This window comes from Pistacia vera, unplaced genomic scaffold (genome assembly GCF_008641045.1).
Source record: "Pistacia vera cultivar Batoury unplaced genomic scaffold, PisVer_v2 Contig461, whole genome shotgun sequence".
Lineage (NCBI taxonomy): Eukaryota > Viridiplantae > Streptophyta > Magnoliopsida > Sapindales > Anacardiaceae > Pistacia > Pistacia vera.
In genome coordinates, this window is record NW_022196292.1 from 531,501 (window position 1) to 551,261 (window position 19,761).

Consider the following 19,761-nt stretch of genomic DNA (forward strand, 5'->3'; position numbering starts at 1 on the left):
ACACAATAATTGTTCTATTATTACGTCACCCTCCACGCTTTGGGCTCGAGCTTTGCATCAAAAGCTACAATATTAATGTCAAAATCCAAAGCATACCTAATTATAATTAAATTATATTCTAATTAATAAATATATTATCATTAGTCAACAAGCTGATCGTCACTTTGGTTTCATCGTCATCGTCATCCTCTCCTCGCCGGAGCCTGAAACCCGATCGGAACTTCACAGAAACCAGCCGGCGGCGTCGTGACTGCTGCTGCTCGATACTTGAAAGGCGGTTGTGAGGTTAACTTAGGGAGAGCTGAGCTAGCTTTTATGGCTAGCGAACACAAGTCCTGGAGAGTGAGCGGTTCCTGAGATTTGGAGAGTGGCAGGAGGAAGTAAATTTGACCCGGTTGAAGTTGTTCTTCTCCGGCGAGATGGGGGACTTGGGAGCCGACGAACATGGACTCGGAGCTGCAGAGATAGCAGTTGGGGTTCTGGGAGAGGATGTGTGCGGCTTTGATGGGCTCTCGGAACTCCTGTAGTCGTCCATCCATGTGAATGATCTTGGCCGTGAGTGGCCTCCTGAAGTTGTTGCAGCCACCATTTTGTTTTGTGTATTGAACCGATATTGCGCAATTTCCCATTGATTGATATTCTGTAAACTGAACTGAGTTGAGTTAAGCTGGGGAAGAAAGTAGAGAGAACTGAAGTATATATATAAGGAAGAACTAAAGAAAGAAAAAGCAGATTTCAAGAATGACTTTCCATTTTCCAATGGTGCTTAATTCTCTATATATTATGAAGATCACGTGATCTGTAAGAGGGATTACATATATTATGAAGGTAGCGAGGAAGCAACGAGGTCAATAAAGGGGAATTGACGAATTTCCGGGGGGCGGGGGTTGTTTCAATTATTAGATATGTTTCACATTTGTGACGGGAAGACTTGCTTTCAAAAACTTCTTTTTCCTCTTTGGACCTTTCACTTTTTAATTGGGTATCTAATCCCTTTCATTAATCCTTTAATGACCCATCCTCTATTTCATATTTTGAGTAAATGATTTTTTCCTATTCAAATAACGGCTTAATGATACTTTTTCATCTATAGACTTTTAAAATACTATTTTATTATCTAAATTTATATTCCAACAATAAATAAAGAGCAACCTTGGTCCAAGCTGTTGAGGTTTTTGAAGAGGGGAGGTCAATGAGTCTTTTGGTGGTGAAATATTGAATTTTGGTGGTTAGGATTTATCAGAATTTGACTTGGTAAGAGGGACTATGCAAACTCTAATCATTTGATTATCAGTGATTGGCGAGGTCAGCGAGAGGAGGGTTTGAAAGATTTTAGTGAGTGATGATCGAGGAAGAGAATGATGGTAGTTTAGGATTGCAAAGATACCGAAATCGGGAAAGAGAATGGTGGTAGTTTGGGGTCATAACGATGCCGGAATCAAGGAAGAGAATGGTGGTAGTTTGGTATATTTTGAAGAGAATCGGGGAAGACTTGCTCTCAAAATCTTCTTTTTCCTCTTTTGACCTTTCTCTTTTTCATTGGGTATCTAATCCCTTTCGTTAATTCCTTTAAAGAGTCATCTTTATTTTATCAATAAAGATTTATTCACAACCCAATCTTATAAACTCTCTCATAATCCTGATTGGTCAGTTTACAATTAGTCAGGTAGGATCAACAATTGGGTAAGCGAAACACATTACGAGCTGACCAAATGCAAGCTGTCACATATAGGTTATGAGAGAAAAATTGTGAGATTAGATTATAAGTGTAGTGCCCTTATAAACTTGTAATTGGGCAGAAGTCCCAAATTTTAATTACATTAATTAATTCCCAATATTTTTGGAGCTGAATGGGTGAAAATTAAGTGCCCTTTCAATTAATTATGTAGCAATTAAGAATTTTTTTTTTTTTTAATTGTAAAACCCGTGTGTTTGGCCTTTTGTAGTGAGCATCCATTAGTTTTAGAAATACGAGTCTAACCCTTGAGGGTTGTGTGTGTGTGTGTGTGTGTCTAGTGAGTACCCATTAGGAGTGAAATCGAGTCGAGTATCTGGCTAATCGAGTCAAATCTAACTACTCAAACTCGACTCGATTGCTATAGTACTGAATTTGAGTTCGAATTCAAGTCTAACGGAGCTTGAGGAATCGAGTTTAAACTTGAAATCGATACTTGAAATTAGAATTCGAGTTCAAATTTAAGCTTTAATCGAGCTTGATTGAGCTTAATCAAGCTTTTTCGAGTCAAGTTGTATCTTGATCAAACTCGACTCGGGATCAGTCAAGCCCGAGCCAATGCCTACCCCTATTACCCAGTAAAACCTAACGGATGCTGACCACATAGAAAGGCCGGACATATAAAGGTTAAGATTGTATTTCTGATGTCAAATGGATGTTCACTACCAAAAAGATAAAAAAAACATGCCAAATTTTACTATAAAAAAAACTCAGAAATTAGTTACAGTTGGTATTTATTTATTTAATTACAATGATTGATTAAAGTTTCTCTATTATATGCTTTTTTTCTCTGTAGATGTCACCTCAAATGGAATTTAATTAATTACTTTTGTCTTTCTTCTTGGATTAATTAATAACCAAGAACAAACTGATCAGCTCCTTCCTCAAACATGCTCTCTTTTAATTTGATTTCTTCACATGATCATCGTCTACACTTTCCCTATACATCAGGGCAAAAATTTCGAATCTTCAATGATATTCTAGGGCTTAAATAAGTGAAACATGAGTGTTTGGCTTAAAGGAAAATCATAGAGAAAATGAAAGAAAAAAATCTCTAGTATTCATTCAATTTGCAGACAGTTAAAATATATATAACCTTCAAATTTTGAAGTTACTTACAAGGATATATTGAAACCCTAATATATGGTCATCAACTCCGATGATCATCTCCTTTTTCCTCTATAATAACGCTCAACTTTGTAGCAAAATGACCTCTTCCACGACCACGACCAAGACTACCGCCGCCTTGGCGTCTCTGCCTCACCATGGATCCTCGACTACCGGACCTGCTCCCACGTCCACCTCCACTGCCGACGACAACCTTCGGACTAGCCGGATCCAAAATCCTAGGGGCCGTAGTATACATTAAAACATCATCTGTTTTCACCCTACACGACCCGCAACACTTCCGGTCGCCATGGCGGCCACCACCGCCCTTCCTCTTCTTCAAAGCCAAGCTCGCTTTCACGACCAAAGACGCCATCTTCTCGCCTCTGAGCGGACTCTTTAACCAGCTCATCGGCAAGGCAAAGTAAAGCCGACCCGGTTGAAGATCTTCGTCGCCATTAATGATGGAAATGAAGCTGTCGAAGTCCATATCATCCATGTTGGACAAAAAACAGCTGGGGTTTTTCTCTAAAACCTGTGAAACCTTAACTGGACATGCAAATTCTTGAAGCCTCCCATCTTGAAGGATCACTTTGGCCATGGTGGCTACATTCGTTGCCTCACACGAACTACAAATTCCCATATGTTTCTGAAGATCAGTTTCATGAAAATTAATGGAGAGGAAGAATATGCAAACACGTCTAGATTATATAAAAAATATTAATGGATTTAAAATTATTTAATTAGTTTGTTGGTTTATGCCTTGAGCTTGAAGCAAAGAAAATCTAAGAAATTCGTTCGGTCGACGTTCATTCCACAATTGAATTAATTAATTAATTATTGAAATAATTTGTCCTAATATTTTGGATCCATTTGTCTTGACCAACTTTAATTTGATCCAACTCAAGAAACACGCAATGTTCATAGATTTTTAACTATATTTTGGAGGTTTATGTATGATGTGTGACGTAATTAATTAATGGATTATAGAAAGGGTAGACAACTTTTTTCCACCCCAAAAGTTTCAAAATACTATTTTTCCACCCAAATTTAATATTTCGTTACTATCCAAAGTCGATTCCGACGGCAAAAATTCTCTCTGTCACCACTATTTAAACCTTCGGTCTCTTCTATACTAAATCCCTCTTACTCGGGTACTTGATTTCTCGCTGATAGTTGGCTACCACAAAGTTAGGGTTTCCTGTTCTTAAATGATTTTCAATTAATTTTTACGGCGAATATTTAATCAGTCACCACAATTGGATCCATCGACCCCCACTCTACCAAAACTCTTTTATCTTGACTCTTGGTAACTCGTTGAACGCTGGCTGAGAAAGTGAAATATACTTTGGGTATTAACGGAATATAAACTTTGGGTGGGAAAGTGTCATTGAGGCAAACCTTGGGTGGAAAAAAGTCATTTACTCGATTAGAAATAATTTTTTTAATTAATGTTTTGAATGTTACTCAGTTAATTAATTTAAAAACAAATGTTGGACAGTCCGACAGGAAGCCAATTCAGAATGATTTGGAAATTAATTAATTTTGTGATTTTGTTGTATAAACTTTCAGAACTATATTTGGAAACAATGTATATATATATATAGAGTCTGTTTGGATTAGATTCTAGTTGGATCATCCTTGAGATCACGAAGACGAACTAGTCAAAAGAAGATTAAATATAAAGGTTTCTAAATTCTAATCTTCTTTATAAATGTTTAATTATTTAATTTTCTCACGGGTGGATCAAATAAGTCTAAGATTCTTCATTAAAAATATGAAACCTCACATCTGTAACTTCAAGAGAAAAGAGATGCTCATCGCAATGGATAAAAAAAAAATATATTATTTCCCTTCCAAATCAATATATAGCATTCAATTTTTTTTTAATAACTGAGCTTTCTGGACCCCAGGTAAATCATGGGCAAAGGCACTAATCCTCACCATTGTTTTATAACCCGGATCGGACTGACTAGTCGGGCCAGTTTGACTGGGACCCAACAGCCTCTCCTGTCTGGTCCAGGTTCCAAGGGGTTTCTGCTATATTTCAAATTTATAAGGATTACTTTGTACTTTTTAAGGGGTGTTTTTAAAATATTTCAAAACTTTAGAGACTACTTGAATTTTTTGGGCATTCTTGAAATAAATTAAAATTTTAGGGACTAATTTGAAAGTTTTTAGGGGTATTTTAAATATACTATAATTCAGGGACTAATTAGAAAATTTTTAAAATATTTTTGTTGCTGACGTCACTGGTCCAACTGGTTGGATCGGTTGATCTGTGACCCTATCACTTTGTTGGGTCTCACAACGAGTCTAGTTTTAAAACAATGATTCTAAGGGGGAGTTATCCCATAGTAACCCACCACCATGACCTATCAGATAAATCATGGATGAAGATATTACCTTTATACCCGGTAGGAACCGAACCTGAGATTATGAGTTCTACCCATTTGTAACCCTCTTGATTCGCCGTTACTATTGGACTACCCACTGGTAGGTTATAGCAGTCAATTTTGAAGGGCGTGAATCACGAGAGACAATAAGACACTTTGCCTATCCTATTTGATAAAATTTGAGGTGGGTCTGACTCCTCACCCAATAAGGTCTTGTTGAATGGGAGGATTACCCTCTCTTATAAACCAGTAGGCTTGAGTGTGTTTAGTTGGTGTGGGACTCCAACACTCCCCCTCACGGTCAAACCCATATATATGTTGAGTCATGCCTATTATTGAAGGTAGTTGTCAGCTCTAACTCCCCACCCACTGGTCAAGCACTCAGCTTAACTGAACCTGGGCTCTGATACCATGATAAAATTTGAGGTAGGCCTGACTCCTCACCTAATAAATACCATAATAAAATTTGAGGTGGGCTTGACTCCTCACCTAATAAGGTCTTGTTGAAGGGAAGGATTACCCCCTCTTATAAACTAATAGGCTTCAGCATGCCTAGTCGGTGCAGGACTCCAATACTATTCCTAGTCAAGTAGCTAATTAATCAGCTAATGAAGAGATTTGGGAAATATCTTTCATTGATTGATTAGATATCCGTTCTTTGTTTAATTTGTAATTAGTTTATTCTCTTTCACATAGAATTCACTGCATTAAGTTGTTATGTGAATGTTTAAATATATATATATATATATAATTTCATTCCTAAAATTTATTTTAGCTCGGCCCATTTATTTGTTAACTTTTACCTTTGACCCCCATAAATACAACTTTCTGAAATCATGTTTTATATTGTATTATCCCTCTCATAAGTGGAATTAACAGAATCTAGTTTACAAGTGAATATGTATTGATCATTTTCCCAACAATTTTGATTTCTTAGTTTGGTTTGGGTTAACACAATTTAGTGCATCCCATGAGTCTGTTAACACTAAATTATTTTAGAAAAATCAGCAAAAAAGATTATAATATTATATATTTCAACTTCAATTAGAAATAAAATTCACAAACCATTAGTGCAGATTAGGGGTGTTCAAAAAAACCGATTGGAACCGCAATCGGCGAGTACCCTAGGTTTGGTTCCGGTTCGTACCCGGCCGTCAACGGGTAGGTTTTGGTTCCAAATTTTTGGAACCGTTATTGTGCTGTTCCAGTTCCGGCCGGAACCAGGAACCAGGAACCGAGACTAATATAAAATAAAATTAAAGATTAGGGGGGTTAATAAAAACTTTTGTAGAAAAAGTAATGTGAATACATTTATATTTATATTTCATAACATTTAAAATAAGTTGGTTTAACTTTTGAGAATCTACCTTTACAAAGTAATGGAGTTTGTAATTTTGAATTTGTAATTTGTAATTTTATTTTTGTTAACAAATGCCAGATGGGGGGTATTTGTAAGTTTTTAAGGGTTTTTTTTTCTATTTTAAAAACTTTTGGGGGGTCATGAATTTTACAGGGTACCCAGAACCGGAACCGGAACCGTTGTTATAGGTTATGGTTCTTGGTACCTAGGAACTGGAACCATCGATTCTGGTACCTAGGAACCGGAACCGTCGATTCTGGTTCCTTTAAAAAGTATAGGGTACCGAGAACCGAACATCCTTAGTGCAGATAATGTTTTCTTTTTTTTAATTATTATTTGGTGATTAAGATAAGTATATACAACCACTTGTCTTGTGGGCGGGTAGTAAGATTTTAGGCATCTGAGTGGGTTATCTAGAGGTCTTGTGTTCAAGTTAGAACTTCGAAGGTTAGTTGAGGTACACGTAAACAGACCTGGATATCCTAGTTAAAATAATAATAATAATAATAAATTAGATAAGGGTAAATAAAAAAATTGAGATTAAGAGACTATAGTTGAAAAACCCACCAAAATATGCTAACTTTTATTTCAACCCCTTAAAAGGAACCAAGTTATATTCACAACATAGAGTTGAGATAGAATTTGGAGCAAACAACTTTTTCCCACCCAGACAATGGCTTAATGACACTTTTTCACTAACAGACATTTAAATATCATTTTACCACCAAAATATATATTTCGTTTCCGATTCCGGCATCGTTGCAACCCCGCATCACCACCATTCTCTTTTCCGATCATCACTCACCAAAACCCCTCAAACCTTACTCCCGTCGACCCCATCAATCGTCAGCAATCGAGCGATTAGGATTTACGCAACTGCCTCTCTTAAGTCAAATTCTGATCAATCTCAACAACCAAAATTCGACTTTCCATCACCAAAAGACTCATCGGCCTCCCTTCTTAAAAAACCCCAATAGTTTGGACTGAGATTACTCTTTGTTCATCATTGGAATATAAATTTGGATAGTAAAGTGATATTTTAAAAGTCCGTGAGTAGAGAAGTCGTTAACTTTAGAATTTATTAACATAGGGACAAGGGCACATGGACCTTTAACATTCCCCACAAATTAAGATAAAATGAATAAAGGATCGATCATTATGTCATTGAAATTAACCCTGTTGAATAAGAATAAAGTAGTCAATCTCTAATGACGATCTCTCATACTTATCCAATGATCCAAACATAATCGTTATTCATACCATCTGACATCATACAATTCTCGGAAAAGGATAGCATTACCGACGATCGATCGTCGATCATCATCCTCTCGACATCAAGTTCCCAATAACCCCAGCAATAAGAGTGGTCGGATCTCCGAGCACGGCCGAAATCACAAATTGTACCGCCATACCAGCCATCTCGCAGCATTTCTGCACCTTCCCTTTACTCTTCTTGTGGTGAGTCTGCAGAGTGTTCTTCAAACTCGGAATTCTAGTTTCCAATTTCCGGCTTTTCCCACGTCCAAAATATAACTCATGCCAATTCTCCACCAACATATCTTTCACACAAGCCACATGCAAATTATATTTCTTGCAGGCCGACCTGTAACTCCAGCTCCTCCCTTTGCGTCCACATTTGTGACACGAAGAGCTCACCTTCATGTACAGATACAGCTTCACTTCGCCGTCGTCGAGCACCATTGGAAGCTTCGCGCAGCAGGGATGGAGGTCGAACCCACACGTCTTGCAGTGATAGACAAAGCCGGTAACGTCCCTCTCGCAGGCGTTACAGTAGCGGGGTTTGTCCCCCGGCGGCCTCGACAGGAACTGGAAGGAGCATTTGGTGTAAAAAGGGTGAGAGATTGAAGGGGAAGGAACAGCACAGTGTACGTGAAGATCGAAATCACATGTGGAACATTTGTAACGCGATCCAATTCCTACTTCTTTGCAGCCGTCACACTTGAACGGAACTTCATTGTACTCGAATTTGAGCTTGTGTTGAGGGTGGCAGAAGTGGGAAATTTCATTATACTTCATGGTGAGTCTGTGATAATAATTGGCAATGGCTGACCTTTGAGAATTGAAGCGATTATATATAATGGGATTGAAAGGGATTAATGGTTGATTAAGGCTCGTTAATTGGGATTAATTTAGCTTGTTGATTAAGCTAAGTATAGAATTATGCTTGGGAATGGTGAGAATGAAGGAATCCCCACGCAAGATGAGAAAAAGAGTAAACGACTTTTTCCCACCCAAGGTTTGCGTTAATAGCACTTCACGCCCAAAAAGTTTTAAAATATCACTTTCTCACCCAAAGTTAATATTTCGTTACAGCCTAAAGTAGATTGCGTCGGCAAAAATTCTCCCCATCACCACCATTTGAACGTCTAGTCTCCTATGTACAAAACCCCTCTCACTCTGGTACCTAATTTCTCGTCGATTGTCGGCCACCGCAAAGCTAGGGTTTTATGTTCTTTGTTGATTTGTAGCTGATTCTATTGTCGAATATTCAATCGATTATCAACATTCAATTCATCGGTTTCCACTCTTTACTCTAGCTCTTGGCAACTCATTGAACGTCGACTAAGAAAGTGAAGTATATTTTGGGTATTAACGGAATATTAACTTTGGATGAGAAAGTGGTATTTTGAAACTTTTTGGTGGGAAAGTGTCATTAAGGCAAACCTTGTGTGGGGAAAAGACGTTTACTCATGAGAAAAAAGAGAAAGACACAGCATATTGAGTCATGTCCCACGTAATTAAGAAGAATTATATTCGAATTTTCCACTTTAAATCTATTAGTGTATATGTCAAAATTTGTATAAGCAAATCAGGAAAGTGCACTAGATGGAATGAATATTGTATTAGGAATTTTTTCTATTAAAATGAATTATGACGAACAAAAGCATGGTTTCTATAACACTTCTCTCCCGTCAGGTATCCTCTAATTATTCAATTTTGATGAAAACTTAGAGAATTTATGCGTGAAAGATTGTGTAATTTGAAGCATAAATCCTGTTTACAAACATCGTTTATAGTTTCTGGATCTATAAATACTTGAATTATCTCAGGAATGTTGAATAAATCGTTTAACTTTGAATAATAAATGAATAAATTATAGGGAAGATTTTTTATAAAGATGAATCTTGAAACATATGGCTATTCTATAGGACTTTGATGATGGAATCGAATAAGAACAGGGCATATAAAAAGTTGGTCTGGGCCAGATTAATAAAGATAATTAAATCAATTAATTAAGCTAATTATATGCTTGGAATTTTAATCTTTAATCTCTCTTTATCATAAGGCAAAGAATCCGAAACAGGATAGCTTGAAGAATTCATCAATGGATGACTTTGATGATGATGATGAATTTTCTATTATATATCGACTGGAATGGTCATCAAATTCTCAACATAAAAGAATAAAATCTCCAAGTGCAATCTATTTATATCCATTGATCTTGCGCAACATGATAAAGAATAACTTTTTCTTTTGTCATGAATATATATCTTCTTCTTCTTCTTCTTCCATGGAAAGATGTGTTCTCTTAACTTGTATTAAGGAAACATATGCTTGGTGACCTCCATTTGATTTTTTAAAGAAATCTATACACCATAAATTCACTTAATTTGATGCAAATCCCTGGGTGGACGTCACGTGTCATCTTTTTTAGGTTAATTTTATTTACAAATTTGTCATTGTAACAGTATATAAGCTTATTTTTTTAATTCAAATTAGGGATCTGATTTTGATTCATACTTTGTAAGCCTTGCTTGTACACTAGGTTTTAAAACCCGACCTGAGGAGTGACTCGGTCAAGTCACGTTGGCTGGTCGAACCGATTCAACCACCAGGTCGAACCATGATGTCATCATGCTGACGTCATTCTGACATTAACATGACATATAAAAAAAAAAAAAGCGGTTCAACAGCTAGGTCAAACCGGCAATTCGTAACAAAAAAATCGGTCGAACCACGATTCAAACAAGGTCACTTGAAAATTCCGGTTTTTTAGTCGAATCGACCCGGGTTGATCACCAAACCGGTCGGGCCAGGCCGGGTTTTAAAACCATGCTTGTACATAGAGAAAACACAAAAAATAATACAAGAACAGTAAACGTAGGATTTGCACTTAGCATCCGAACCATTTTAATTTTTTTTTCTTATGCTATTGTTTGGTTTCTTATTCATCCATTGATCTAACATCGAAATCACAGGTTTATACAAACTCCTACGTAGATTCGACCATAGAACCTACATACTTCTCATTAGTGCAAATCACAACATCAACATATCCTTTTAATATTATTGATTAAATATATATATTGTATTATCCAATTGTACGATTGTATATATCTTGATCAACTTGTAGGAGTGCTTGGAAAATTCGAAAAACTTGGCATCTTTGCATCCATTATAGCCATTTGTTGACATAACATAACATTAAATGAATCGATTCCCCTTTTAACATTGGAAATAAACTATGTTTCAAGGAGATAATTAGAGAGAGATCTTTGTTAAAGTGTTAGTTCAGCAATATAATATTAGGGTTATACCTGCTTTGATCAGTTTGTTGAAACGTAGATGATGACGATGGTGATGAGATTGTAATGAATATATGCTTTACCAATTACTGAATGAAGTTTCGTTATCAATTTGTACAAAAAAACTTCTGGAATATTTTGCAGTAGTAATGTATTTGTACTTGCCATCTGCAAGCTGCTTCATCTTCATCTTCATCTTCATCTTCATCTTCATCCACACTCATCATCTTATAATTCTCTGCTGATAGCAACTGTACTTGGGTCATAACATATCGATTCTCTGCTCTTAATTCTTTCTTCATTCGTTTTCTTCAACACCTTTTAGTCCTCCTGTCCTTGAAAGCTATTGAATCTTCACTCTCAAAGAATTGTTACGTGTAGGTATTTTGATTTTGACAATTAATTGAGATGAGATGAGTACGTGTAAGTTTTGAGATGAGATGAGTAGTTGGTGTCAAAATCAAGCATGTTTACTCACTATTTTAATTTATAATAAATAAAGAAATTATTTCCTTAATCATTCATAAGTACTTATAATTTTTCGTACATCACAAATATTACACATGTGGGCACAAGACTGCTTTCTAACTATTTGCAATAGTATTTATACAAATGATATATACGAACAGAAAGGCACACATGCGAGAAACAATATTACATAAGAGCTTATCTTATTTACAAGGCTTAAAAGAGTAAGTCTATACAAGAAAATTAGAAAATGAGTTCGAAATTACTGATAATAGGGACGAAGATATTCAGCATTCCAAGCTCGCGGTACTTCGGAACCGTTGAGTCTTTTAAGGTGATAAGTTCCCGGTCATATTACCTTAGCAACGCGGTATGGGCCTTCCCAATTTGGTCCTCACACTCCTGCACTTGGTTCTCTTGTACCGAGAAGGACTTCTTTCAGAACACGGTCGCTGACCTGGAAGTCTCTTCTCCTAACCTTAGAGTCGAAGAACCTTTTTACACACTGTTGGTAGGCTGCTATCCTCATCTGAGCCTTGCTGCAATGTTCTTCAACAAGATCCAGACTTGCATGCATAGGCGCTTCATTGTCTGTTTCATTGAACAAGTCTCTCCGAAGTGAACCAGTCTCTACTTCCACTGGGATCATGGCCTCGCAACCATATGCTAGCGAGAAGGGTGTTTCCGAAGTAGAGGTTCTCAAAGTTGTCTTATATAATTATAGGACTTCTGGGAGGTCGTCGGCCCAATTACCCTTGGCAGCGCCAAGCTTGGCTTTCAAAATATGCTTGATGGTCTTGTTGACAGCTTCAACCTGGCCATTTGCTTGTGGTCCTGTGACTGAGGCGAATTTTTTATGGATCCCCAGGTCATCGCAAAACTACTTGAATTCCCCGTTGTTGAACTATTTCCGTTATCGGAAATGAAGGTATGAGGAATTCCATAGCGGTACACTATGTTTTTGAAGACAAAGTCCTTGAGCTTCTTGGTAGTGATTGCAGCCAAGGGTTCGGCCTCGGCTCACTTTGTGAAGTAATCCACCGCGACCACTGCATACTTGACCCCTCCCCTTCCAACTAGCATAGGTCCAATAAGATCAATTCTCCACATGGAAAATGGTCAGGGGCTGGTCATGGTTATCAGCTGGTGGGAAGGAGCTCGCGGTATGTTCGCGAACTGTTGGCACTTGTCACACTTTTTCACAAAGTTGAAGGTATCATCTTGGAGTAAGGGCCAGTAATACCCTTGACGAACAACTTTGTTGGCGAGGGATCGCGTGGTAGTGTGATTACCACATATCCCTTCATGTATCTGTCTCATGATGTAATATGCTTCCTCATCGGTTACACATCGAATGAGAGGGGCGCTAAACCCTCACTTGTACAACTGATCTCCTATAAGCGTGTAACGAGCAGCTCTAGTTCGCATGGTTCTTGCCTCGATCTTGTCGTTGGGCAAGGTTCCATCTCGGAGATACTGAATAATTAGAGTCATCCAGGAAACTGACTCTGTCACATTCACGGCCTGTTCGGGTGAGCTGATACTAGGGGTCTCTATAAACTGAATAGGAATACTTTTTGGCGTATCTAAGTCCAGCGACGAGGCCATCTTTGCCAAGGCATCCGCGACAGAATTACTGTCTATAGGGATCTGCGTGATCGTGAAGTACTTGAATGGCTCGAGCGCGGCCTTAGCTTTCTTCGTATAACTTATCATGTTTTCTTCCTTGGCCTGATATTCCTCTGAGATCTGGTTAACAACCAGCATGGAGTTGCTGTGAATGCTGATCGCGGTTGATCCCATTTCTTTTGCCAACCGCAAACCAGCGAGCAGAGCTTCATATTCAGCCTCGTTGTTGGTTGCTTTTAACCCAAATCGAAGAATACCGTGGATGCGATTCCTTTCGGGACTAAGGAGGAGAAGGCCTGCCCCGGTCATTTTCCTATTCGAGGATCCATCGACATAGAGGCTCCAGGTCGATAGATTCTAAACAGTTTCCTGGGTGACTTCGTTGGCCTGTTGCTCGGATTCCTAAACTAGTTGATATGAGAATTTCGAAATGAAATCAGCAACAGCCTACCCTTTAATGGTTGCTTTCGATCTGTACTGCAGATCGAACTGATTCAGTTCCATAGCCCACTTGAGCAACTTACTCGAAGCCTCTGGCCTCTAGAGGACTTGCTTGAGCGGATAGTTTGTCAATACATGGATTGTGTGGGCGTGGAAATAAGGTCGCAACTTCTTGGAGGCGATCAGCAGGGCATAAGCTAATCGCTCAATTTCTGGATACCACATTTCAGTGTCCAGCAGACGTCTGCTCGCGTAATATACTGGCCATTGGACCCTATCTTCTTCTCGAATTAGAGCTGCACTGATTGCATACTAAGAGACGGATAGATATAGGAGAAGAATTTCCTGAGGGAGAGGCTTGGACATAAGAGATGGCTTTCCGAGGTGCTCTTTAATGCTTTGGAAGGTCTGTTCGCACTCGGGAGTCCACTCAAACTTCTTATTGACCCTGAGTATATTAAAGAATGGCAAGCAGTGATCTATTGCCTTTGATATGAAGCGACTGAGTGCCGCTATTCGCCCATTGAGACTCTGAATCTGTTTTCGGTTGGTCAGACTTTTCATACCAAGGAGAGCTTGGATCTTTTCGGGGTTGATTTATATTCCCCTCTGGTTAACCATATACCCCAAGAATTTTTCCGAGGGTACTCCGAACGAACACTTGAGAGGATTGAGCTTCATTCTGTACCTCCGGAGTATACCGAACATCTCAGCGAGATGCGCTATGTGATCTGAAGCGACATGCGATTTGACCAGTATGTCATCAACATAGACTTCCATTGATTTTCTGATCTGCTCGGAATACATTCGGTTAACCAGTCGTTGGTAAGTCGCCCCAACATTCTTTAGGTCGAAGGGCATAACCTTGTAGCAGTACAGCCCCCGATCTGTAACAAAAGAGGTATGCTCTTCGTCCGGTGCGTACATTGGAATCTGATTGTATCTTAAGTAGGCGTCCATAAAACTCAACAGCTCGTGCCCGGAGGTGGCAACAACGAGCTGGTCGATTCTCGGCAAAGGAAAGATGTCCTTCGGATAGGCTTTGTTGAGGTCAGTGAAGTCAACGCAGGTTTGTCGTTTTCCATTAGGCTTTCTTACCAAAACCGGGTTGATAACCCAGCTCGGGTAGAGTGCCTCCCGGATGGATCCATTTAGGAGGAGATTATCTACCTCAACTTTCAAGGTAGCATATCGTTCCGGATCCATTGCTCTTCTCTTCTGGCGGACTGACCTGACCTTACTATCGACATTCAAGGCATGACATATGATATTTGGGTTGATCCCGACCATGTCGGCATGAGTCCATGTGAACACGTAGATATTTTCCCTGAGAAAGCTGGACAAGTCGCTGGCAAGCTAGGGGTTGAGATTACTTCCAATTCTCAACACTCGACTCGGCTCGCTCTAATAGACCGATCCTTCAGATAGGTCCTCAACCGGCCCACTACAAGTGCATTCTTGGATACGAGGATCCATGTTATCCTCAGCTGGGCCAGGCTGTGGCTCGATCCTGCTGATTGCCATTACCTGTTCAAGGCTGCCGACTAGAGTTCCTTTTCCTTTACACGCCATCTGCACTACCCTTACATAGTAGTCGCGAGATGCGCGTTGAAATCCGCTTACTTCCTCTATCCCCGTTGGGGTAGGAAACTTCATCTTTAGATGGTACATTGAGATGACTACTTTGAAGCTTCATAGTAGGGGTCGTCCCAAGATGTCATTGAAAGCGGATGGACAGTCCACTACTAGGAACTCAGTCATTTTGGTCATTTCATCGGTATCATCCAACGTGACCAGGAGCGAGATCGTCCCCTTGGGAATCAGATGATCCCTGGTGAAACCATACAGAGGGATGGAGGCAAGCTTCAGATTGACTTCATCCAGTTTCATCATTTCGAAAGCTCGCTGGAATAAGATGTTCACAGCGCTTCCATTGTCCACCAACATTCTGTGGACCTCACACTACCCTATTTCGGGCATGAAGACAAGAGCATCATCATGACCACCATTTGATTTTTTAATGAAATCTATACACCATAAATTCACTTAATTTGATGCAAATCCCTGGGTTCACGTCACGTGTCATCTTTTTTAGGTTAATTTTATTTACAAATTTGCCATTGTAACAGTATATAAGCTTACTTTTTAATTCAAATTAGGGATCTAATTTTGATTCATACTTTGTAAGCCTTACTTGTACACAAGGTTTTAAAACCCGACCCGGGGAGTGACCCGGTCAAGTCACCGAGTCACTAGGTTGGTTGGTTGAACCGATTCAACCACCAGGTCGAACCGTGATGTCATATGTTGATGTCAACGTGATGACGTCATTCTGACATCAACATGACATATAATAAAATAATAAAAAGCAGTTCAACCACTGGGTCGAACCAACAGTTCGTAACAAAAAAAAGGGTCAAATCGTGATTCAAATTGGGTCATTTGAAAATTCCGGTTTTTTAGTCAAATAGACCCGGCTCGATCACCAATTTCTGGTTCAACCGGTTGAACCAATCGGGCTAGGCTGGGTCTTAAAACCATGCTTGTACATAGCGAAAACACAAAAAACAATACAAGAATAGTAAACGTAGGATTTGCACTTAGCATCAGAACCATTTTAATTTTTTTTTTTTCTTATGCTATTGTTTTGTTTCTTATTCATCCATTTATCTAACATCGAAATCACAGGTTTATACAAACTCCTATGTAGATTCGACCATAGAACCTACATACTTCTCATTAGTGCAAATCACAACATCAACATATCCTTTTAATATTATTGATTANCTTCGTTCGATTCTTCGATTTTCGGCTCTCTTCCTTGGAAACAAGCTTCATCGTGCGTTGTCCTGCTCCGGAACTCTCCTATCTTCTGAAATCCGCTCAATTCTGAGTCAAAATTATCCAGTTTTGTCTTTATTTGCTCAAAAAGTCCATTTTAAACCTGAAACATGAAAAGTAAAGAATTAAGCACCAATTCAGGTAAAAATGCACTAGAAAGTACCTGAAATCCGTCAAAAAGATCAAATGAAAACTGTATAATTTACGGATTATCAGTGTGGTACCCATTATCCTGGTGATAGCGACAATATTTTTTACTGCTTCTGGCCGAAGGGGGATTTTTCATGGGTTCGGGCTCTTCGAGCAGACCGACCTCTTCTGACTTATCAATGATAGTTAAGATTGAGGCATTTAGAGGGGTGTAATGACTCTTATTGTGACCGCGACGAGGAACTAGGGCGTAAGATTTATTGGGCTCATATCGCTGCTTCTTTCCTTTCCGTTAATCATCATTAGCCCATCTGCGATCAGTCCTCCTGTTCTCCCCTCGATCGGGAGCATTACCTGAAGGACTAGGGTCATGGCGGTTGAGCGCCGCCATGGAGTTTTCAATGTGGAGGTACTTTTCTGTAAGGTTGTAGAAGCGGGTGAAGGAAACATCGTCCTCAGATTGTAGCTCCTTCCACAAATCCGTCTGTGGACGAACTCCCGCGATGATAAGAGTCCGAACGGATTCTTCGGGAGTGTGAGCTACTTTATGGAGCCTCTCTATGGAACCTGTCAATATAAGACTGGAGGGGCTCATCCCTCTCTTGCTTTATATTGCTCAGGTAGCTTAGAGGTATTGAGAACTTCCTGTTTGCTTGGAAGTGTCTCAGGAATATTGAGCTCATCTAGGGCCACGAGTTTACTTATCCTGTTGGGAGCGACCTGAACCATCGCTTGGCATGAGAGGTGAGAGTTACTGCCAAGCAACGACATTTTGCCAAGTCAGAGACTTGGTGGAGTTCCATGAGGTCGTTGAACTCGTATAGGTGATCATGCGGATCAGAATTTCCATCTGAATCTTGATGGGAGAAGAGCGGCTAATACTATTGGAGAAAAGGGAGACGCCTCTGCGACCTACCCTTGCTCATTTTGTTGAGCCTTTAGCTGATCCAGAGCTCACTACAACTCCTCAATCTGAGGCAGCGGGGCTATCTAGGGATTACTTTCTGCAACGTGGGTTCGACCCTCACGGTTGCAGTTAAGGAAAGATCATAGGTCGGATTCCTCCTCGCCTCGGCCAACAGTTTCGGCCAATCTCGACATACATTGGCTAGAGTTGTGTGATGGCGTTGAATGATTTGGGAAACTTTCCTGACCTCCGCGGTGGTACGAATCGACCCGCAGATGGTGGGAATCTTCCACGCGACGATGATCAAAGCCGTCATTTTGGTGATTATGGGAATCTCCTCGCCTTGGACTTTTGTGGGAGTGCTCATGCGACGTGGCACGGGACGGCTCGGGCCGCGACATGTCACCAAGTCACAATGCTACAGGTATCCTACCCAGGGTGCAATCGGTGTTCGCTGGTCCCTTAGAGCCTTTGGGTCTGCCATGCGCCACTTGCTTTCCCTTTCTTTGACGCGCTGTAGTGCACAAGGTATGGGCTTTTGTCCTTTTTCGCGCTTTCGCGTGACCTACAGGCTTTTTTGGCGATTGCGTCGCCTCATTTGATTCGGATGGCACTACCTGATCCAATTGGTCTAGCCTCCGACTGACCGTTTGGAGAGTATTGTTGAACCCCTCCAAGTAACTCATAATGGCTGGATCAAGTCGTGAGCTTGAAGGGATATCCCCCATTTCATTTTGCTAGGCTGGGGGCACTTCGGGAGGAGTGTCATCCTGTACCTAGGGGATTTCTTCATTGCCATAGGTGGTTCGTTCAAATTCGAAGCCGCAAGCCATTTGCTGTTGTGGGACCGATTAGTCAGAGATTCTCCTGATGAAGAACATGTACTAAATTAGGCCCTCTTTCTAGTGTCAAACTGTTGATGCTTGATTTTGACACAAACTATTCGCACGTGAGAAATGCTGAGTGAGCTCAGAAGTCACACGTGATTATGGAAGTGTTTAGTTGAATAAAATAAAAAGAACAACGTCTAAAGTGGTTTGGATGCTCACAAGGCGAATCCTACGTCCACTAATATTGTATTACTGAGTAAAGTTAGGTCGCGATTAGCGAGCTGACTTCTAGCTTTGAGAATACAAGAGAGAGAGAGAGAGAGAGAGAGAGAGAGAGAGAGAAATTAGCAAATCCCACAAATAGGAGAGAAGTCCTCTATTTATAGTGGGATGAACCAAGGTAATGATTACTAAATCTGCGAGTAGGGTAGATGTTGTGCAAATCCATCTCTCCGTCCCATTGCTCACTTGCCCGCGTGATTTCCTCGACTAGCGCAGGGATTGGACACGTGGATCGCTTCCAACCATTCACCAACCTGACGTACACCTACTACACTGGCAGGAGCTTGCCATTCACGTCATTAAGCGACGTGGCCGCATCTGAGCAGTTGTATAACTTCCTTAAGTTCTGACCACCCATGCTGACAAGGCTTCTGCGTCAGCCCTACTTTTCCAGGCATAACAGAGATATTTAACAAAATTAACCATATTATATATATGGATATGATTTAAATTAAGAATTTGTTTTTGATGAATTTATAGTTTCTTTCATTAGACAATCCATTAAGAAAATTGATTTCTTAGTTATTCCAGAATATTAATAATTTGTATAAATATTAATAATCACATCATTCCTGTCCATTCTATAAATAAACCATCAATCGCTTCCTAATGAACAAACTAATTACATAATTTGTATTTTATATTTGTTTAGTATAATAATTTTAAATGTATATTTATTTACCATTATTCTTATGATGATTTATAGTTTATTAAAAAAATAAATACATATCATGGTTAAGGATGACAATTTTAACTCATAAATCTATTCTGTTGGGATAAGTTTAGGGATATTAATTAGTGGGTCTGGATGTATATAATATTTATGATAAAAGATTTCTTACCATGATAGATTTGAAAAAAGTCAGTGATTTTATTTCCTTAAGAGTCAAGTTATCCATTGTTATCCCTAGTCATATATATATTTTTATTTTTTTTTTTTTTTTTTTTTTTTTAAAATAGAGGAGGAAAACATAAATATAAAAGTTAAAAAATGGCATGACAAAAGCAAAAAGAGACATTGTAAGACCATGCAATAGACACAAACACCAACACAATCACCACTCAACA

General features: G+C 39.3%; 3 protein-coding genes across 3 annotated transcripts; all 3 read right to left on the bottom strand.

Moving 5' to 3' along the window:
• Positions 1 to 182: 182 nt before the first annotated feature.
• On the bottom strand, positions 183 to 629 carry LOC116145415. The gene has a single exon (XM_031430878.1). It carries the CDS (start codon positions 627 to 629, stop codon positions 183 to 185), a length of 447 nt encoding a protein of 148 aa, XP_031286738.1.
• A 1,867-nt stretch (positions 630 to 2,496) lies between these two features.
• LOC116145471 lies at positions 2,497 to 3,508 on the bottom strand. Its single transcript, XM_031430926.1, has 2 exons — positions 2,855 to 3,508; positions 2,497 to 2,675 (listed from the first exon to the last, which is right to left on the bottom strand). Exon 1 carries the CDS (start codon positions 3,483 to 3,485, stop codon positions 2,886 to 2,888), a length of 600 nt encoding a protein of 199 aa, XP_031286786.1. The 5' UTR covers positions 3,486 to 3,508; the 3' UTR covers positions 2,497 to 2,675; positions 2,855 to 2,885.
• A 4,312-nt stretch (positions 3,509 to 7,820) lies between these two features.
• Positions 7,821 to 8,671, bottom strand: LOC116145368. The gene has a single exon (XM_031430824.1). It carries the CDS (start codon positions 8,633 to 8,635, stop codon positions 7,919 to 7,921), a length of 717 nt encoding a protein of 238 aa, XP_031286684.1. The 5' UTR covers positions 8,636 to 8,671; the 3' UTR covers positions 7,821 to 7,918.
• Between the last annotated feature and the right edge of the window lie 11,090 nt (positions 8,672 to 19,761).

What these genes read in the sequence shown, in the direction of transcription:
- LOC116145471 (XM_031430926.1), bottom strand. Translation starts at nt 3,485, where the DNA reads ATGGGAATTTGTAGTTCGTGTGAGGCAACGAATGTAGCCACCATGGCC.
- LOC116145368 (XM_031430824.1), bottom strand. Translation starts at nt 8,635, where the DNA reads ATGAAGTATAATGAAATTTCCCACTTCTGCCACCCTCAACACAAGCTC.
- LOC116145415 (XM_031430878.1), bottom strand. Translation starts at nt 629, where the DNA reads ATGGGAAATTGCGCAATATCGGTTCAATACACAAAACAAAATGGTGGC.